At 37.7% G+C, this 23,144-nt stretch overlaps 1 protein-coding gene across 1 annotated transcript; it reads left to right on the top strand.

Annotated features, from left to right (window-relative positions):
- Positions 1-9,457: 9,457 nt before the first annotated feature.
- Positions 9,458-19,040, top strand: pnocb (prepronociceptin b). The gene is made up of 2 exons (XM_042504106.1): positions 9,458-9,595; positions 18,127-19,040. Exons 1-2 carry the CDS (start codon positions 9,458-9,460, stop codon positions 18,778-18,780), a joined length of 792 nt encoding a protein of 263 aa, XP_042360040.1. The 3' UTR covers positions 18,781-19,040.
- Positions 19,041-23,144: the final 4,104 nt, after the last annotated feature.

Raw genomic sequence — 23,144 nt, 5'->3', positions numbered from 1 at the left:
GAGGGTGCATCTAAAAATGTTGATTATTACACATCACTGGTTATCTACATCAACATAATGACTCCAGAATCATGTTCTTAGTCACTAGATCAGTAATATAGCCTTTTCTACCATAATTAGTGCATGTATGGTAAAAATAGACTATATGCTGTTTTCTTATTGCCAAAAGAGCAGAGCTATGTACATGGCTCTGCAGCAGATGAGTGTGCCTTTCTGTGCGTGTGGTAGAGTTTAGCTTTGAAAACAACATCTACGAGTCACACATTTGTTTGATCATTTTGCCCATTTGTTTGAATGTAAAATTTTTAATTTCCTTGATCTGAATAAAATCCGAAGATATATATATATATATATATATCTATATAAATATAGTTAAAATTATATATATATATATATACAAACACACACACACACATGTTTGACAAGGTAAAGTCACGAACAGTCAGTTTTAACAGGAACATAATGCTGATGGTATGAACAGTGGAGACATTACCTCTCTCATCTCCATCATGTCTCTTTCTCGTCCCCTGTTCTTCTGAGTTTTCCCTCTCTTCATTTTTGTCTGTCTTATGCCATGATGGATGGCCGCTTTTTAACAGAGCATGTATAAACACAATTGCGGCACAGACGTTTTAATAATTCTCAACAAATTTTGATGAGAATGATTATAGCTTAATTGATTTCTGACTGGGGATGAATAACACTCAACTACAAACAGTTCATAAGTAAAATGATGTCGTTACGTCACCTCATCTGTGCGATGGATTTCATGACATTCCTCACATAATACCACCCACAGGGGGCACCCAAAAACCACCGCATCTACCAAAGATTGCATGCTGATGACATAAGCATTCACTTCATCACCCACCCACACACCCACAATCAATGACTGTTATTAGAGGAGCAAGTCATTCTTGGCGTCTTTACAATTGTCTTTACAATTGTAAACACACACACACACACACACACACACAGAGTAACTTTATATCTGACAAAGCGACTTGTTTGGACTTGTTGCTTGCTGCTAACTCCGCAAACTCCATTTCTCTCTGTAGCACGGTGCATGCCCACTATACGTGACCAGTTCACCTCAATTCGCTTCCACCCTGCCCCACCGGCTGCTTGTATTCATCCACAATCCTCCACCCCCTTCTCCACCTGACAAAGTTTTACTTTAGTATTTCCTGGATTTATACATAGTTGCTTAGAAAGTCACTGGAGCTGCAGATTGAGTGGCTGTGTTGATCACAAGCACTGTCTGAAGTTTTGAAATTGTCACTCCCTCTCATCGCGCCATTGCGGTATCTCAGCATGCCTTGTTCAGAGAATCAGTCGCTTCCAATATAAAATTAATGGGAGCATGCGCTTATGGTGAGCCTGAACCCTGTGTGTGTGGGGGAGGCTTCTGCGAGCTCTCGTTGGTCTCTTGCATGCGCATGGGTGAACGCGGCTCCCACACTGGACTAAAAACATGACGCTAGAGATGTTTTTCAAAATAACTTGGCACGTCTGGGCTTCAGGACTCTTGGAATACTTGGGACGAGCAGTATGGAGACATTTTGTGGTTTTGTTTAAATGCCTTTAGCAAATGTCTTATCAAAACTGAAATGTTCAGCATCATGTACAGCGAGTTCCCAGCAACTTTCTTTATAAAGTGAAGTGAAAATTTAGATCAAAGAAAGCATAAATAAAAATAGTTCCCTGAGGCTTTACAAAGTAAAAATTCCTCCCATGCTGACACTTTCTTTGCAATTTTTAATTTATTAATTTTAACAGCGATCATTAAAATAAAAGGCCAATACAGATAAATGGCAAAATGCCAAATATCGGCCCCAGTAATCAGCCAGGCTGATAATCTGTATTTGTATGATTATTTTGCAGAAGAGAAACACTTATTCATAATGAATGCCAGTGTTAAAGGAGTGCTTCAGTGCATGATATATGAGCTCTGCCTTATTCACTTTCCAACATGTTGATTTATTCTCTGTGGAAAAAAAGACAGCTGCTCACATTGACACCAGCAGATCATTGCTTTGCTCTATATGCTTTTCCAATTGGCTGCACTGAATGTGCAGTATTAACTGAAGCACACTGATGATTTGATCCCAGAACTAAGGCAGATGAATTGAAACTTGCTTTATGCACTGCATTATAGGAAAAAACTATGTCTGCAGTGAGACCTCAAAGATACACAGCCTGGAAGTGGCTGTCAATACTACTATCCAAATCAAATCCTATAGATGGTGGTAAAGCTCAAAAGTAACTAACATAACCACATTCAAGTAATCTCTGGAGCAGCTTACACAAAGAGTATCTCAGACTTCATACTAGGGGTCGACCGATATTGGATTTCAGGGCCGATACCGATAATTAGTGGCTAATAAGACCAACAACTGGTATTTGGAACCGTTGGCATTTACAACATGAATGAAAAAAGAATTTGGAATATAACAAACACAAAACTTTGTTTGTATGCCTTTAGCAAATGTAGAATTAAAGCTGAAAAAAACTGAAACGTTCAACATTGTTAGTATGTATTTTTATGATTATGCGTCCTCCATAGTGAGTTCGAGACTCTATGTCTACCTCAAGTAACGAGCTACCTATATATGTTGCTAAATTTAGCAAGAGAAATACATGCCTCATTCCTCAAAAGAAGTCTAGTACCTGACATGTTAGTAATTGATACCTACCATCTACCTCACAGCATTGTATAAATAATACTGCCTTTCCATGTGATCGGTGTCAGCCAGCTTTCTATGTTCTGTCTCAGTTAGTCTGCGTTTAGTCTTGTCTCTGTCTGGGCTGACCCGAGCACTTGTCTTTGTTGTACTTGTCCTCATTTGTAGTCTTCATTTTAGTTCATCTTTGTACTCATCTTCATTTATGTTGTACTCATTTATTGTTGTACATGTTTGTTGTAATTGTAATTTTAATTGTATACTTTTACTCATATTAAACGTGTGCTGATTGAATCTTCAACAGGTGTCTCAGTCCTTCAGAAGTCTTGACAGAAAACTCATACTATCAAACATCTTACACAGCAAGTTTTTATAAAATCAAGTGAACATTTTAATTTAAAAAATGTACATAAAAAAATCGTTCCCTGAGGTTTTACAAAGTAAAACTTCCTCCCATGCTGACACTTTCTTTGCACATTTTAATGAATACATTTTATCTGCAATCATTAAAATAAAATGCCGATATGGATAATTGGCAAAATGTCAAATATTGGCCCCAATAATCAGCCAGGGTGATAATCTGTCGACCCCTACTTCATACAAAAGCCAGAATATGAGTTGTCATTTCAGCACTTCCTCTTCATTCGTCTCAGAGTTTTTTTTTAAATATGTTTTAGGTTAAAAGCCTGAAATAAGGTCTGCGGTTAGCATTTCATTTTGAGAATTTCACATTTTGTTATATGACATAAAATACGTCAGTAAATACCCCACTGTTAACTTTGAAGCTTTTATGTGTCCGCTTGTGCTAACAAGTGGCTTAATGAGAGTACAGAATGCTGAATGCAAAATAAGACATGACATTAAAAGTAACAAGAAATGATTAAAAAAAAGTACAAGATAATTACCTGAAAAAAAACGAATAATAATGATAAAATATGGGGGAAAAAGGCAAAAAAAAACCCCCAAACAAACAAAAAACAAACAAGGCAAACAACACTTAAAATGCGCTAAAAATTATATAATTTGTAACATAATCTTAAATATGTAAGCATGATAATTATAAATATAGTTTTTCCCAAGAATTTTTCTTTTTCCCCTGGACATTTTTCCCTTGCTTTTTAAAACATAACTTTCTACATCTACAAATTTCTTGCAATTTGATGAACATTTCTTACCAAGTTGACTTTCACATTTTATTCTATAACATGAAATACCCCACTGTGACCTCTGAAGCTTTTATGTGTCTTAAAAAGGCAGTTGCTAAGAAGTGGCTAAAGTAGACTACAGAAAGTCATCATCCTGAACACGGCTTTACTGCCTCGTAGAGGTGGTGACATTTAAATCAGATGACTGTAGTGTAGTTTGTTTTAGCCTTTTTACTTTTTTCTTCTGGTGTTTGCGCTAAGGCATGGAGATTATTTTCTGCATTTAACAAAAAATCCAATGGAAAAATTCAATTTGCTTTTTCTTGTTGTTTTTTTTAAGTGCCCCTTCAGTCAGTATACTATGTTTCTGGAGACACATGCAAAAAATAAACCTTTCAAATGACCTCCGTCTGATTGTGAATCCATGTCGATTGAATTTATCCAGGAAATGTAACTAAACTTTACCATATTTCCTCAATGAGTTAAGCTGCATTTATTCCTTCATTTTAATGAGCCTACAGATTTGTTTATTTTTCCGCTTGTGGCTTTTGGTGAATTGGCAGGAGTGTAATTTGTATCTTTCTAAAGGCTGAGGAAATGAGTAACCATGCTGTGTCTTGTTGTTAGTGAGAAACAACTGACCATGATATTAAGTGTTAATGGGCTACACTGTCATCGGTCTGTGGCCTTGACGTGTTTGGCTGTCATTGTGAGCTGGTTGCAATGATTTGTATTGGTCAACTCATTGACACAGAATGGGTTAAAGTGACTGTTCTTGCTCAGTGTTTAGTTATGACTCTGATGTGTTTGCACACCTCTTGTCGCCACATAGCACACTTACACATCCCACTAACAGGAGAGCGCCCTGTGCTGGTGCTGTCACACTGAACATGTTTTAACCCTAAGCAACTTGGCTTGATGTCTTTCACAAACATGGGAAAAAGTCAATGAGCGATGAAAAAGGGAATGCCCCCAAAATTAGCAAATGGCCTTTTAGCCATGTACTTCAAAAACATGGCGAAAAGGCAATAAATAAAGGCAATATTTTCTGGACATTTTTCTGTAGTTAACTGATAATTTGTCATAATTGGTACCCCTTTCTCTTTTCCCTTAAACTAATTTCTAGGTCATTTTTAAGTCATTTTCTTTGTCACCTCTGACTAATTTCTTGCAGTTTGCATTCTTGCACAGACATTCCTTGCCAAGTTTCATTACAGTTTTCCCCATGATTTCAAAAAAATCAAGTTTCAAAGGGTTAAAAAGCCTGTGAAAGACATCTTAAGGCAGCACAAGAAAAGTGATGTCAAACTAGGTTTCAGGCCAGTAGTGTTTCCATAATCCTAACATATAGTACGGAAAACATAACCTCTTAAGCTGAGGTAAAAATACTTCCAAAACAAATGTTAGAAAATACGTACAAACAGTTTTGTTTGATGGGAATAAAAGTTCTAAAGCTTTATGAGATATATGGATTTCTGCAGGACACTGATAATGTGTTTTAGTACCTGCGATGATCTAATGCTGTCCACGTATTGTTTAGCTAAAAGCTTAAATCACAGTATTCTAACATGAATGTGTGAAGGCAAACAAATGGACATCCATTGGCTAATTATAAAGCTTCTGACACACACTGCACGACTTCTCATCAGTAAAAGTGTTTGCGAAAAGCTCACCGCTCCTCTTATTAATAGAATATTATTAATGTGAGAGGCACATCTTTGTGATGCCGCGGCGTACATCCGGGGCCTGCAGCATCACTTAACGCTGCACTGCTCTACTCATTTGTTCAACTTAGTTAGTGGGGGTCACTTAAGGGAGAACATAACATCAAATGGGCTTAGTCAGCAGGCTAGCAAATGATCATTGCACAAAACATCCAAGCAAGGCAAACAAACAGGTCCCTCTAATGATTTCCCATACAGCCATTTATATATTTCTAAATGGGCCAGAGTCACACTCCACCTGTTTCATATGCTATTGACTACGAGTGGTAATGTGCAACAGTGGAAATGGTCACGCCGTACTGGTTCCCACTCATTTATTTGTTTTTACATCAGTGTAGCCATCAATACAACACCCACTCTGTGTATTGTCAAAGATTTTCATTCAACATCATCAATATGATGTCTTCACTGAGGGGCTGTGTCCCCACCAGCTGTCCCTTTGACCATGTTGTCTTCATCTGACCAGTGAAAACATTACCGGTGTGAATTCTGTTTGACCGTATGTGTGGGTCAACAGAAAAACTGGAAGCATTTCTCATCCTGAATAACATTGTTCTTATTCCTATAAATGTAGATTTCAGTTCAAATATTAAAATTGCTTTGAGGTAACTATTTCTTGCTGTTTAAATTCACAAAATACATCCTCAATTATGTTGCGGTACTTTAAAAAAAGAAGAGCCAGGGACCCAAGGAAACCACTAGCACAGTATCTACTGTAACATGACTTTCTGGAGGCCATGTTGAGTCCCTTTTTCGGGGCCTTCCTCCATTGGTTCAGCCCCATTAACCCCCTCCACAAAAATGGTCCAACAACATCTTTTTCTGTCATTTTAAAATATTTTAAAAAATGGATTCACAATATTAGATGAGTAAAGTTTCGTTTTTTAATTGTTTAATGTTTTTAATTAGAAAATTAATTAACAGAAAATTACTAAAATGCAAATGTTGCCTTGAAACATTATGCATTAATGGACTCCCACTATAACAGTTTTTGGTATTATGTCTTTAGGTTTGTGGCATCATTGGTTTTAAAGAAGCTTTTTTTAGAGCCACTGTGGACAAATCAACCAGAAAATACCACACGCACCTTCAGTAGTTCAGTGAGAGTCATGATAAATAAGGTAAACGATATTCTGTCTCAGATTTTATGTATCACTGATAAACTGCAGGCTCCTGTGCGGGGAAAAAAGCGTTGTAATGCATAGAGCAATATTGTAACTGCAGAACTTTTCAGAGGCATTTATGTAACATTACGGCTCAACAAGTTGTATCAAACATTTTCGGCTCTTCCGCTGACATTGGTTATAGAGTGATGCTCCTAAAACTCAGAACATAACCTGCTCCCATCAAGGTTAAATGGTGGCGATCTAGCCAGGTTAACAGAGAGCCAGCTTCGTAGTACAGGAAACTGTGGCTTTAAACTCAACAGACCTCGCTAAGGCACTAGTCTGGCTTTGTAGTACAGCCTTCATAAGTAACTAAAAACATGGAAAACAAAAACAGAAAACACCTCAAACAAAGACCACAATATCACACAAAACCACAAATCATGACATTCCCATGTTTTTGAAAGAAATCAAGCCAGTTTACCCAGGTTTCAAAGGAGTAAAGTCTTCTCATCTTTTAGCTTTGTTGGATATGTACAAATCCACTTTGCATGATGTCGCCTATGTTCAATCCCGCTGATGCTCCACTGTTTTTATTCAGAATAAGTACTCATCATGGCCTTTTGGACAGCCACTGCTATTACTACTGGTAACCTGCATTAACAATTTTGGCCACATGGAGGCAGCGCGAACACTTCACTGATATCATCTTTTAACTTGATATGGCACACTTGTTAGCCAACAGCTGCTAATTCAACACATTAAGCACATACGGAGCAACATTAGCACTCATTTGGAGTCGTGTTTGTGTCCACCTGGCGAATTTTCTTCTCTTGGCTCTTTGTTTAGTGACCAGCTCCTGGGGGAATTACAAGGCTTTTTACCTGCTAAATGCTTCACTATGTTTCACCAGCTGGTTGATAAATCTGTCAGTCTGTTGTTTTGTGATGGAAAGGTAGAGCTTACTGGGTTTATTCAGCCTTTTTATGTATGTATATAAATATATATATTACTCATAGATAAACAACACCAAAGCATGACTAGAAGTCTAAAACTCTACAGGGAACCTTAAAGTTACTGAAGTGTTTATGAAATGAATTAATATTTCATAATTTCCTATAGCTGAGTGGGAATGGCATAGAGGACAGGAATAGGTTGGGTCATCTGGGCATGACCTTGGTTCATAAACATGCAGAGGCCACATGTGAAGGCAGCAGTCTCGGGCTAAAAGCAATCTCTGATGTTGTGAGAGGCTGTTTTTTCTTTGCAATCTTGGTGTTATTGGGCAATATAGTGGTGAGTAACAAAATAGATGGAGGTCAGGGAGTGGAGGTCACGCAACAAACAGTGTGCACCTGGTTCACAGCCCCTGATGTCTGCAAACACAGATCAACTTGTACAAAATCTCCAACTTGTGCTGTGTGATCTCTTTCAGTGACTCACCCCTGCAGCCGATAGGGATACTCAACTCACTTTGCTTGGGGGCCACTTTTGCAAAATGACAGGAGGCCAGGGACCAATTTAGCAGCCCCATACATGTTTTTCCATTTCTCAGATTTTAGGACATTTCTTGGATTTTACGATGTTTATTGTTTTTAGGATTTTTAGAATGTTTCCAGGATTATAAGATGTTGCTCGGATTTTAGGACGTTTCTGGGATTTTATGACATCTTGTGGATTTTAGCACGTTTCTGGGATTTTAGGACATTTCAAGGATTTTAGGACATTTCTATGGTTGTAGGACATTTCTGGGATTTAAAGGATGTTTTAAGGATTTTGGGACATTCCTAGGATTTTAGAACATTTGTAGGGTTTAAGAATGTTTCTAGGATTTCAGGACGTTTCCAAGATTTTATAGCATTTTTAGGGCTTGAGGAGGTTTCTAGGATTTTAGGACATAATTAGGATTTTAGGACATTTCTGTGATTTTAAGACGTTGCTCGGATTTTAGGAAGATTCTAGGATTTTAGGACATTTCTGGGATTTAAAGGACATTTCAAGGATTTTTTTCTACATTCCTAGGATTTTAGCACATTTTTGCATTTTTAGGACATTAGTAGGGTTTTAGAATGTTTCTAGGATTTTAGGACGGCTCTAAGATTTTAGAAAAAATTGTAGGGTTTGAGGACATTTCTAGGATTTTAGGACGGCTCTAAGATTTTAGAACAAAATTGTAGGGTTTGAGGACATTTCTAAGATTTTAGAACATTTACAGGGTTTTAGGATTTTTCTAAGATTTTAGGACATTTCTAGGCTTTAGCTTGTAGGGTTTTAGGATGTTTCTAGGATTTTACGACGTTTACAAGATTTTAGAACATTTGTAGGGTTTTAGAACATTTCTAGGATTTCATGCAGTGGCCATTCCAAAGTCTGTTGGGGCCCGAGGCAAAGATTCACAGGGGGGCCCCTCCAACCAGCATTCTTCACTATTATTAATTTGGCCCACGGACCATAAATTGAGCATCCCTGCTATAGTGGCTGCTTCCTGCCCACAGGAAAATACCCATTTTTTCATTTACTGCCTCAGGTTGTGCTCTCTCTCCATCCCACCCACACTGTCCATCTCTGGGTGTTGGCTGAGCACTCTCCCACCACCAACGCTTCCACTGACCGCCCAAATCCAGCTAATGATTCCTATAAACTGGAATTGACGCAATGTTCCTGTAACTGCTTTTTCCCTGCAGACTGGACCCACAGCCCACAGGCTTCAGCTCCCAGCTGCTGACCCTCGTTTCGGACTTGTGTCTCGTACCTACTGGGCTCCTGTGTGTCCCTGCCTGTGTTGGCTGTCCTGAGAGATGAAGATCCCTCTGTGGTACCTGCTGGTGCTGCTGGCATGTCTCTTCACCCCTGGACGCAGTGACTGCCAGGAGGAGTGTGTGGCCTGCGGTCTGCTCCTGCAGCAGCAACAGCTGCAGCAAGCCTTCAACACCATGGTGAGTGTTTGTGTGTGTGTGTGTGTGTGTGTGTGTGTGTGTGTGTGTGTGTGTGTGTGTCACTGTTTGTAGTTGTGAGTCACTGTTGATAAGAACAAATGCCTTGTCAACACTGGGGTGTGTGTGTGTGTGTGTGTGTGTGTGTCAGCGTGGGTATGGCAGCACTAAGCCTTCAGCACACTGACAGAGGTGTGTTTGTGTTTGTCTGAGCAAGTTATTTTCAATAATGATAAGAGCTCCTGCGTAATGCCTTGTTTGATAATAATCTTTACACTTTGTCCGCCTGTATATATGAGACATGTAGGCAGAATTTTTTTTTTTCAAGCAGTGGCCCAAAGTATATATATATATATTAAGTTGTAAACTACAAAAGTGGAAAAGGAAGACAAAAACAAGATAAAATTTACTAAAATAAAAAATGAAAAAAGAAGAAAAAGGACATAAATAAGAAATATAGTGGGGTAAAAAATAAGAAATTCCTTGCTGTATAGGGAAAGTTCTATCAGAAGCGCCATCTAGTGTCTAAAAAGGTACTGTGTCACATTATGCATGTTGTTAACACATACTTAGACTTACACATTATAATTTCAGGATTTTTGGATGTTCAAGACATTTCTTACTGTATAGGGATATTTCTCACAGTAGCACCCTCTAGTGTCTAAAAAGACACTGTACTTATACAACATAATCTCATAGAAATACATGAACTGATTACAAACTCATAACACCACATTGTGGAACATAATTGGTTAAAAATACGTAATTACATCATAGAGTGCAAAAAAATAGTTTTTTTTAAGAATTATGGTACAGTATTGTTTGCCATTTTTTTAATTTTATTTTTATTAATTGTTTTTTGAAACAAATTTTAGGCAATTTCCTCATACTTTTTTTTTTCTAATTTCTCACAAAATTTTGAGTCCTTTCTTTTTTCATCACTCGTCTTCTTCACAATTTTTTTTTTTTTTTAAAGAAATTAAGCCAGTTTGTTCAGGTTTTAAAGAGTTAAAGGGAGTTGAAAGAAAAAAAAACACACTGTTTTTTTGTTTGTTTGTTTTTTAGTTCTCAAGAGTTTTTTTGGAGATTCATTTCAAACAGACAAAATTGGTATTATTTCTGTTTTTACTGTAGAGGGGGATTATTTGCATGTGTGAGGATCTACAGCACTTGTGCAGTGCTTCGTGACCACTGTAAAGACAGCAGCCTCTGCACTGACAGAATACGACTGCACTCCAGATTCAAACCAAAACTTCAGTGCAGAACACAATCTCATCTCCAAACAGTGCGAGGCACGTCAGCGGGTAAAAATAGTCTGTGGGCGTCCATGAATAGCTGTAGGACGGCTAATTTAGCTGATAATGATGCAGAGAAAGACAGCTGGGACCTTTTTGGGAGTTGTAATGGAACTCTGTAATTGACTGCTGCTCAGTATCATGAGCCCAGGCTTACATCGGTGACTGACACATTTTATCAGCTTCTCATTGTGTTAGCCGCCTTCCTATCGAGCCACAGATGGAATCCACTGAGAAATCCCATTGTTTCCCACTCCAGACTGAAAGAGTGTGTGTGAAGCCAGCGGTGTTTGTTATAATGTCAGGACCCAGTGATTTAGTAGCGCACGCACCTACACATTCATGAAGACGTGCATACACACACATCAGGCATTTCATGGTATCATCCCCTCCGCTTACTGCTCACTGCATAATGCTCATCTTAAAGGTCAATGCCAGCATTTGTTTATCCTTCTGCCAATCATCTCTTGGCAGATCTCTATTACAGATTTGCACAAAACTTGCGACATTTTCGAAATGTTGATAAAAGACAATTGCGAGATGGCCTGTTATGCGACTTCTCCTCTGGCAATAACATTCTAAGAAGCATGGCGCCGGATATTCAAAACATTAGCAGCTTTATTTCTATGTCAGCCGCCACACTAGCCGTCATTACTTTCAATCCAAGGCCATGTAGGCATGTTATGGAGCCATAAAGGAAAGGCAAGCCCCTAATACGTGGGAGCGGCCACGTACGAGGGATTCCTGGGAGGTGATAGTCCATAATTTCACAGAGGTATTGTGGATTCAAAACTTCCGGGTGATTCGCTCAACTTTTGAAGAGTTATGTGATGCAATAACACCTCTTGTAGCTCTTGCTGCATCATGAGGGATTCAAGTCAAGTCAAGCTTATTGATAGAGCTCATTATCACAAAACATGGTTTGCCTCAGAGGTCTTTACAGTGATGACATCCCTCTGTCCTTAGACCCTCACATCACCCAAGACAAACTCCCGAAAAAGAACCCCTGTAACAGGGAAAAAAAAGGACGAAACTTTAGGAAGAGTGGTAGAGTCAGTTCCTACTGACAAGCACATAGCCATAGCATCTAGAAAAGCCAAAAAAGTGTTTCCATTGCAGTTATATGAAATATAACTGCAATGGAATATTGCTGTTGTTGTCTAAACATAACCACATGCAGCATCATCCCACTATATGCTTGTGTTGACATCATGGTAGTGCCATCCCTGAATGTCAACAGCAGATCCAGAAGGATACCTAAAACTTAATATGCAGACATAAAAGTCCACTACAAAGCTGCAACATGTGACGACTTGGGATGAGAACATGTTGCATTTACCATCTGCTTAAAAATACATCATGTTTCCTTTTGGTTTACATGTGTGATGCAGTCAGTCAGTGTGACTGGACATCCTTTTTGTTAAAGTCACATCAGGATCCCAGATGCTCTTGTGAGATAACGTGCCAGTTTAATGATTGCAGCATTAACATGTGTAGCATGTACAGCCACCAGCAGGAGGTCAGTTAGATTTCCAGGGTGACCCTGACCACTCCTGATTTGTCCATCCCATTGCAGGAGCCCCAAAAGTGAGGACTCTCTTCACCTTAACCCAACTACAGTGGTATCATAATTGTGTTTCAATGATTTTATTTGACAGAGGGCAGAACATGTGACAAATATAACCAGCCAGAGTAATGTAAGGAGTCTAACCTTGACATATTTAAAGTGATAAGTAGCTGCACTGGTCCAAAGAATGGATGACCATGCTTCATTCTGAGGTTTTCTGTTGATTTATTCGCTCTCATCTTGGTTTCCTCAGACACTGCAAACACTGTGAAAACGACAACAAAAATAAAAGGCATACATTTTTGAAAAACATACAACTCCGCACTACAGGCAACAACAAGGCTAAAAAAACATGATGCCAGTGACATTTATCAATTAACATTAACAACCTGGCATGTCGGACTTCAGACGAGCAGTATGTAGACATTCTGGTCCCCATTTGCTTTAATTGTTCGGAAAATTACTGCAACGCCTTTTCCCTGTGAAACTCTGGCAGTGTTTTATGGACTAAAAAACTTCACCCGACTTGAGGAGGAGTAGATAATGACTGAATTTTCATTTTTGGGTGAACTGTCCCTTTAAGTATCAACACTTAACCATACTCTGACAAAATACAGCCTTACTATGGAGGGATCTCACAACTTTTCATCCTTGGCCCTCACAAGTATATAAACACATGACTGCGTGCATGCGCGCGCGCACACACACACACACGCACACACACACACACACACGTCCTCTCACTTATAAACTCCTTTAGATTGCTCCATTGATTTGACGTGGAGAATCCCCTGGTGTGCTCATTTCATTTAAGACGGATAATTAATTTCCGTTGATAGATTCACAGCGGAACTCCCTCTCCTCTCATCCCTTTGATGTGAGCAGGTTTTCCGATAACAATGCAAGTTATCTCATTTGTGCCAGATTTGACGAGTAAATGGGATTTGCCTTTTACCTCAAACTGAAATTTAACTCAGAGGGCTCCAGGGTTTAAGGAACGAGAGAGGAAAGGGATGTCTGCACATAAGTCTCTGCAGTGTGGCAGCAGTAGTCTTTTTACCCTTGGGAGAAAAAGTAATACACTCAGGTTTTCAGTGTTTAAGGGTATAAATGATGTATTCAGTCTTATTTTAACCCTTTAAAAGCTGAAGCAGCATCACTTTTCTTCTTTCTGATGCCAAGTAATCCCAAGTAATTAAACCTTTGAACTCTGAGCAAATTGATATAATTTCTTTTTAAAAAACGTGAAAAAAGGCAATGAGAAACTTGGTAAGAAATGTTCCACAGACTGCAAGAAATTAATAGATTTAGAAAATTATTTTTAAAAAGCTAGGGAAAATTGTGAAGGGAAGAAAGAAAATAATAGGAAAGACTATATTTTTATTGATTATTACATATTCAAGATGTTACAAGGTATTTCAAAATGTTTAATCACTTTTAACAAATCATTTCCCTGATTTCTTTTTCTTTCTTACTTTTTTCATTTAGTTTTCTTGTACTTTTTTCATGATATTTTGAAAATCTTTTTTTCTTTATTTTGGTTGCAAACTAGTCAATTATATTTGTATTTTTTTTTTTACAACATGTTAACAGAACAGAACTCACAGATATAACTTCATCATTAGTCAAATCCTCTTTGTGATGATAAAGTTAAGTCAGACTAACTTGGTTTACTGAAGTTGCTAACAAGGTCATTTAACTTGTCATTTTTAAGTTGCAACAACTTTACAAAATTAAGTTAAATTAAATAGATTTAAGTAGAAAAAAGATATAAAGTCAATATGAATGAAGATTAATAGTTCTATTTTACATACATTTTTCAAGGCAATTGTTTTCCGAGATTATGTCAAGTAAGATCAACTTGACAGATTTAAGTTCAAATTAGCCAACTTGGCTAAACCGGCATATTTACAGTGATGTTCATTAATGTGCATTGTCTCTGTATTTTAAACCCATAAATAAACAAATAAATGTTGCAGTGTATTTATAATTATCAGAATTACAACACTTTAAAAATAACAACTTTAATTCAATCAGTCTTTCTGAGTTTTAGTAACTTAAGTGAGCCAAGTTTACTGTGCTATTTATCTGTATTTTGCTGGTTGCAAACTAGTCATATTTGTATTTTTTACATATGTAAATATAACAGAATGCATAGATCTCCTCACTTCATCATTAGTCAAATCCTCTTTGTGACGATCAAGTTATGTCAGAAAGAACAAGGTCATTTAACTTGTCATTTTTAAGTTGCAACAACTTCACAAAGTTAAGTAAATACAGATAAATATCAAGTAAATTTAACAATTAGAAATTGATTTGTAGTTATATATACTTTTCCTTTCAAAGTCAATCAGTTTCTGAGATTATTTCAAGTTAGATCAACATGTCAGATTTTACAGTGTACATAAACAGGTATCTGTTTAAAGAGATAACCTTAAATTAAACTCATTGTGCAGTTCAAAGTTTTTTGACTGAAGACAATGAAAAAAACCAAGCAAAAACACATATAACATTGAGCAAATACACAAACTTCAAATGTTCTTTATTTGTCCTTACCTCTGCGTATGGCACTGTTAGCATTGAGGCGTAAAGCCCAACTGTCAGGTGTGATGAAAACGAGACGGGAAGGTCATTAAAGCTGCACAGAGAGTCAGCGATTCAGCTCTGACAAAATTCATTCCATATAAAAAGTTCAATTCCAAAATGCCACATATATCATTTTAAGAGCAAATATGTCATTACCAGAAGTTGAAGAGCCAATCTGAAAAAAATTGGCCTTAATTTACCTGCTGTCCTTCAAACTGATTTGTAATTTCCTCCAATTTTGTGCTGTCAATCATTTTTACAGAAGTAGATGTCACATTTATCAAGTGATGGACATCTCATATTGGCACAGAAACTTTCCATTTACGCTGAACACAGCAGGAACAACACCCATTAACTCCCACCACACACAAGCCATCCAGGTCAAGAGACTGCTCTGTCAGCCTGGCAACACTCGTCAGCTTCAAACACCATCGATGATATGCTGACCTCAGACAATATTTTTTTATAAACTTTGCACTCAAGTTGCAGAGATCTTTTATTGGCATAATCAGCCCACTTCCAAGGTAAAAAGTACATTTTTACTTCTGGAACTACAGTGTTTCCTTTTTTTGCTATAAGTATGACCCTAGGTACAAAAAAAGTACTCTGAACTAGGCTTAATCAAATGTATACTTTATAAAATTTGCTTAAAGTGTGGTATTTGCAATGTTCTAGCAATGTATGTACATATCAAATAAAATCAAACTTTATTTATGAAGCACTTTTCATACATATAATGTAAAACAAACAAACAAATAAACAAACAAACTTTTCCCTAATTATTTTTCCCTAGCTTTAAAAAAAAAGAAAAATTCTACTGATTTCTTGCAATTTGATGAACATTTCTTACCAAGTTGCTGATTGCCTTTTTACCATGTTTTTCCAATGAAATTGTACCATTTTGCTTAGGGTTCAAAGGTCATGTGACTGTAGTATAGTTCATTTATGGCCTAACGCAAGCTTTTTACCTCTGGTGATAGCATTTAATCTTCAAAAATCCTAAAAGTGGTGTATATATGTGAAGATTCTCTCACTGAGCAAAACATGCAAGTTTCGCCACAGAGCTTATTTTCTGCAATGATCCAAAATCCAATGGAAAAATCCCATAGGCTTTTTGACGAGGAAACCAGGGCAAAGCTAACTTTCACATCAGCCTACAGAAAAACTTCATCCCTGCAGTGCTCTATAGTACACGGATCTAGACGTCAGTCACCATTCAATGCATTTTTGTAGCCTTTGTGATCCTTGGTGGTTAATGTCCTTGCATGGCTTTACAAGCGATTGCACTTCGCCACAGTTGTGTTTCCATACAGTGTGCATGCTCAGGTACATCAGCACTGCAAAATGGTGTATTGGTTAGTCATATTAACTTAATAAGGCTGTAGGTCAAACATATTATATTCACATCGTTAATGAGTTTTCCTCCCAGGTGGCCATAAAAAAACTGATTACTGCAGCTTTAAGCATCTACATTAAACTAACTGACTTATCGAAACCCTGGTGATCAAATTTGATGGATAATTAACTGATCACACACAGCGCTCCGCTGCCATGGTGTGCAACACGTTATCCTGGTAAATTGTAAAGTATAAAACAACATAATCAAGATGTCAGTGGGAATATTTCAATTTCAATCAAAACCAGCATTTCTCTAAATCCTCGCTGTTGGGAGTCTGCTTTTTGCTGTGTATGCTCTGTGTCCAATATCCTGTGTCATGACTGTTTTAGGGATTCTGTCACGGATTTATGCTTCTGAGGAATATTAAAAAAATGATATGTTTTTGGCAAGTGGGAAATTTAAAGCCTCACTAACTAGCAGCACTTACATGGCCACCATGTGTGTCCTGAAGCCCTCATGTTGCAGCCTTTGGGCATTTAACTTTTTAAATGACGTGTTCGTGTCTTTCTTGATGTTGCCAAAAGGAGAAAGCATCAATACTCTTATATTAACCCCCAGAGGCTCAGCAGCCTCATTAAATAGCAAGTAAATCCACAGCTTCCTGTTTCTCAGGATTTAGAACTGGTTGCCACTTAAAGTGATAAGTGCAAAAGTGAGATACTGTTTCAAAATACCAGAGTGAAGGTATATTTGGGGATTTTTGAAGAATTTTGAAAATTTTGATTAGTCTTTGGCTTACATGTATTACTGAACAGACCCAAAGGGTCAGCGGTCCCCCTGGCCTTCACTTGCAAATCATTAAATGTCAAGTTAACATATAGCAACCAAGAGGAGACTCAAAATTACCACAAAGAGATGCAAAAAGACCACAAAAAGATGCAAAGCAACAGAAGAGAGACTCAAAATAACTACAAAGATGCACAAAACAACAAGAAGACAAAAAGTAACCACAAAGATACCACAAAAGACCACAAAAAGATGCAAAGGAATTGCAAATAGACTCGAAATAAATAAAGAAACACAAAACAACCACAAAGAGGCACAAAAGCAACAACAAAGTGACACAAAAAACTACATGGAGAAACAAAACAACAAGAGAGAGACACAAAACCACTACAGAGTGACAAAACAACCACAAAGAGGCACAAAACAACTGAAAGGAGACACAAAATAATCACAAGGAGACACAAAACAACAAACAATGAGATACAAAAACAACTGTAAAGAGACAAAACAGAACCATAAAGAGACACAAAGCAACTACAATAAGACACAAAACAACTACAATGAGACACAAACTAACTACAAAAACTGGCTGACAACTACAAAGAGACTCAAAACAACACAAAAAGACACAAAACAATTATAAAGAGACAAAAAACAACCTCAAGGAGACACAAAACCACCACAAGTTGGCACTAACTACAAAAAAACACAAAAACTAAAATGAGACCCAACTAACTTTAAAAAACTGGCTAACAACTGCAAAGAGACACAAAACAACACAAAAAGACAATAAATAACTACAAAAAATGGCAAAACAACAACAGGGAGACACTAAATAACTACAATGCAACACAAAATGACTGCAAGGAGACTGCAAGGGGCACAGCCCGTGGTCTTTGGATGAATACATTAGTCCAAGTAAACTCTTAAATCTGAACACATCCCTGTTTCCTCTCTGCAGGTGTGTTTGTTGGAGTGCAAAGGTCACGTCTCCTCCTCACTCACGTGGGAGGTGTGTAAACATGCCGTCAAGTTATCGCAGCATCCCGCGCTCTCTGAGGGAGGCGCTCTGTTCAAGAGAACAGGAGAGGAGCTGGAGCTGACCTCTCTGGACCTGAACTCTGACAGTCAGCTGCTGCAGTCTGCAGCCGCCGACCGCTTCCAGGAGGGGGAGCGAGAGGAGACACCCTTTGAGCAGCGCAGCGTCCAGTATGACTCATCACTGCTGGAATCCTCCGAGGAGGGGGAGGGCCTGCGGGATCTGGATCTCAGCCTGGTGGATGAGGAGAGGAAGCCGAGAGAGGAGAGGAATGCGGACAGCGACAGCCAGCTAGAGGGGGACGAGGACGGCGGCTCAGAGGGCGTCACCATAACCAAACGGTTTGGCGGCTTTCAGAGAGGCCGCCACGGATACAGAAAGCTGATTGGCTCTTCCATGAGGCCCCTACAAAAGCGCTATGGTGGCTTCATAGGCGTCCGGAAATCTGCCCGCAAGTGGAACAGTCAGAAACGAGTGAACCAGCTGCTCAGGCATTACCTGGGCATGAGGAGCAGCCGCAGCGGCAGGTTCAACAGCATCCCCGTAACTCGGGTGTGGAGGCAAAACAAACTGTGACGTGTTTCCGTCGCTCTCACAGAGTCCTGCCCCAGTTACCTCAACCAATCATGTTTTCAGCCGCTCACTCAGATTTCAAGCGTCGCCATCGTCATGAGAAGAACAGACTGTGCCGTGTCGCTGCACCTCTCTTTGTGTCTCTAAGTAACCAGGAATGTTTTGACTGTGATGTCCTTCTTATTAAGCTCATGCCATTCTGTGAAATAAAAGAATTAGAGAAGTGCAATTGAATATATTTTTGTGTGTCAGTATAATAAAAAAGGGGCCAAATGAGATTGAAAGACTGGTTCACTGCGAGCTTTTCAAATCATATTGAATGCACTTTGACGCGTGTGTGGATGAAGTCACGGCTTTTTGCACTCTGTAGTTTGCGCTGAAAGACTGATTTGTTACTACACAGCTTTCCCCTATTAAAATTGCATTTTGGGACTAAACATATCACATATAAATATTATTATTATTATGATTAAGAATCAGACTGGAGGAGGACCTGCACTGTGCTTTCAAGATGGTGGGACACTAACAACTATTAACTTCTCATATAAGGATCTGATTTTCAGCTTAACCCTTTAGAATCTGGAATGACATCAGTTTTCTTCTGCTGCTACCTTTGAATCCAGAGCAAATTTGCTGTGGTTTCTTTCAAAAACATGGGTAATAAAACAAATCGCAACTCCGTTAGATATTTTCCACAAATTGCAGGAAATTTAAAAATCGTTTGTTTTAAAAGCTAAGGAAAATTTTTGAGGGTAAAAAACTATATTTACAATCATCATATTTACATATTTTAAATCATGTTACGGTCTTGTTATCCTTGTTTGTTTATTTATTTATTCTTTGAAACTAATTTTCAGGTGATTTTCTTGTACTTTTTACTAATTCTTAGCAAAATTTTTGGTTGTTTCTTTTTTCGTTACATATAACCCTTAAAAAAAAAAGAGAGAGATCAAGCCATTTTGCTCAGGTGTTATTTTGGAGATTAATTTAATTAAAAAGCTAGGGGGAAAAAAAGCTGGGTTAAAACTGGAAAAAAAACCTAATCACCATAATTAGATGTTTAAAATTATGTTAAAATTTTTTAACTTTCTTTTTTTCCCTTTTTCCTTTTTTTTTGGTCTTATTTCTTTTTTTCATTGCTCATTGCTTTCTTCCTGTGTTTTCTTTTTACAGATGCCAATTTGCTCAGGTTTCAAAGGATTAAGGAACTTAATTACTTTAACACAATGGGTGTAAAATTGGTTTTCTGGACTTTCAGACTTACCAAAACTCCTCATCCCTCCTAAAACCCTTGTTCCTATTGCTTCATTTTGAGTATTGGCAAAAGAAAAAAAAGTCTTTTTCCTTTCTATTGTATTCTATTTGCGGCCATTCACAGCAAGGGTGTTAACCTTGCATAGTATGAGTCTCGATTAGAGGAAGGAGCAGCAGCAGGTCAACAGGCTCCCTGGACTCCTTTTAGTGGAACAATACTGTCCTCTAGTGTTTGAGGAACAGCCTTGATACAGACTTGGGATCAGTTTTGTCATGTCCTCACAAATATTGGATGTCATTCTTTGGATCTTTCTTCAGTTAAAGTGCAATTATAAGAAACACAAGATGTCAAATAAACAAATAACCTTAAGTTATGACATAAACTGGCATGTCCTTCACAGTCAAATGGAAAAATCAGAAAATTCCTCAAAACAGGGACACCAAGTGTCTATTGTCCGTCATTCTCACAGAATTATTAAGGTCTGCATGACATAATCTATCATGTTTGCCAACCATCTAAGGAACTGTACAAAAATGATTATTACCTAATATTTCACTTTTTTAGAAAAGCAAAGCCCTCTGCAGCATTATTCATATCTTCTCTGGACTCTTCCAAACTGTAATACCCTCACTTCAGTATCTGAAAAGATCAGTAAATACAATCATTTCTGTTCTTAAAGCTAAAGAAAAGCAAAGTGTAGAGAATTGGAGCAAAGTTCAGTAAACACAAACTGAACCCACAACCACAGTACCCCACTGTAATATCATATTTTACTATAGCCATGAATGTGAACATTAGAGGGAGAATTAAAGAATTATATAAATTAGACATTGACTTTTCTTTTTTTAAATCAAACAACACAACTTAAAAGAACCCTATTTTTCCATGTTTTTGTGTCTAATGGAAACAATTTTTGTATTTGTATTGACCACAAAGGCTGCAGCAGCGAAACAGGCTTCAATGTACAACCCCAACACTGTGTAAAATGTAAATAAAAACAGAATGCAATGATTTGCCAATCTTTTTTGACCTTTATTCTATTGAATACTGCACCAAAACAAGCTATTTAATGTTCAAACTGATAACTAGTGTTGTTTTTGCAAAATAAGCCCTAATACTAAACTTGATGACCACAACATGTTCCTAAAGGTTTAGAAAGGAGGATGTTTACCATTGTGTGACATCACCTTTTCCTTTAGCAACACTCACTGAGCATTTGGGAACTGAGGAAAGTGAAATTCTTTTTAATTCTTGCTTGATGTATGACTTCAGTTGTTCAACAGTCCGGGGTCTCTGTTGTCATATTTTGTGTTCATAATGCTCAACACATGTTCAGTGGGAAAAAGATGTCGTCTGGATGGCAGCATATGTTGCTCCAAAACCTGTATCTTCTAGGTGGAGCTTGGAGCAGAGACACTATTATATTTGTAAATATACACTTATTGTGAATTTGATGCCAGCAACTTGTTCCAAAAAAAAAAAAATTATACAGGGGCAACAAATGACTGGGAAAGCTGTGAAATGCTCAAAAAAAACCAAAAACAAAAACAGCTGTTAGGAACATTCAGTAGATAAACTGGTTGACTGGTAAAAGATTAAAGTATCATTATTGATTATAAAGGGGCATCCTTTAAGGCTCAGTCATTCACAAACAAGGACAGTCACTTTATGAAAAACTGTGCAGATAAACAGTTTAAGAACAAATCAAGTCAAGTTAACTTTATTTATAAAGCCCATGATCTTAAATCACAATTTGCCTCAGAGGGCTTTACAGCATATGACATCCCTCTGTCCTTAGACCTTCACAACGACAAAGGAAAAATTCCCCCTAAAATAACCCTATAACAGGGAAAAATGGTAGAAACCTCAAAAAGGGCGACTTAGTAGGGATCCCTCTTTCAGGACGGACAGACATGCAGTAGATGCAGTAAAAAACTTAATTAACGTACAGTTGTCTAGAATTTAGGGATTTCAGCATCTACAATTCATAATATCATCAAAAAATTGAGAGAATCCAGAGAAATCTCTGCACATAAGGGACAAGGCTTAAAACAAAAATTGAACAACTTTGACCTTTGACCCCTCAAGCAGCCCTGCATTACAAACTGACTCGATTTCATAAAGGGTTAGTACCCTTTATCCATGGACTCTCTTTGGAAAACCATTGTCAGTAAACACAGTTCATCACTGCATCTTCAAATGTAAGTTCAGACTCTACCATGCAAAGTGAAATCCAGAGATCATCAACATCCAGAAACACGACCATCCTCTCTGTACCTGAGCTCATCTGAGATGGACTGACACAAGGAGGAGAAGTGTGCTGTGGTCTGATGAGTCCACATTTCAGATTGTTGTTGGAAATCATGAACATCATGTCCTCCAGGCTGAAGAGGCGAAGGACCATCCAGACTGATATCAGCTCAAAGTTCAAAGCATAGCTCTGAGCTCCACCTGGAACATACAAAATACGACAACAGAGACCCCGGACTGTTGGACAACTGAAGTCAGACATCAAGCAAGAATAAAATAGAATTTCACTTTAAAAACTTTAACAATTAGTGTCCTCAGCTCCCAAATGCTTAGTGAGTGTTGCTACAGAAAAAGGTGATTTTTTTCAAATTTAGTATTAGTGCTTATTTTACAAAAAAAAAAACTACTACGTATATTCAATGAGACTAAAGGTCATAAAAGATTTGCAAGTCATTGTATTTTCTTTATATTTATGCTTTACATAGCCTCCCAGTTTTGTTGGAACAGAGTATTCACTCAGTGTCTTACAAGTAGTCACAGAATGAATACACAGACAGCAGAGACAGCAGACAGACCTGAGCCGCATCACCACATTAAATATTAGAACTGTTAACCCTTTCAGACGCCCTTCACAAGTATTGAACCTTTAAAACCTAAGCAAAATTGATGTCTTTGAAAAACCTGGGCACACATTGCAAGAAATTAGTGGATGTAAAAATCATTTTCAAAAGCTGGGGGAAATGAACTATATATTTATAAATATCTTTAGTATTTTGCTTTTTTTTTTTTTTTTTTTTACTTTTTTTCAGGTCACTTCTTCTCTTTTTAAATTTCCTGTTTTTTTGTGTAGCTAATTTCCAGA

This window comes from Plectropomus leopardus, chromosome 16, assembly GCF_008729295.1.
Source record: "Plectropomus leopardus isolate mb chromosome 16, YSFRI_Pleo_2.0, whole genome shotgun sequence".
Taxonomy (NCBI): Eukaryota; Metazoa; Chordata; class Actinopteri; order Perciformes; family Serranidae; genus Plectropomus; species Plectropomus leopardus.
The sequence above is the reverse complement of the archived record's forward strand: the minus strand, read 5'-3'. Positions and strand labels throughout refer to the sequence as shown.

Excerpts from the sequence above, each read along its gene's own strand:
- pnocb (XM_042504106.1), top strand. The coding sequence starts at position 9,458 with ATGAAGATCCCTCTGTGGTACCTGCTGGTGCTGCTGGCATGTCTCTTC. Across the intron at positions 9,596-18,126 it reads AGCAAGCCTTCAACACCATG|GTGTGTTTGTTGGAGTGCAA; the intron begins GTGAGTGTTTGT and ends TCCTCTCTGCAG.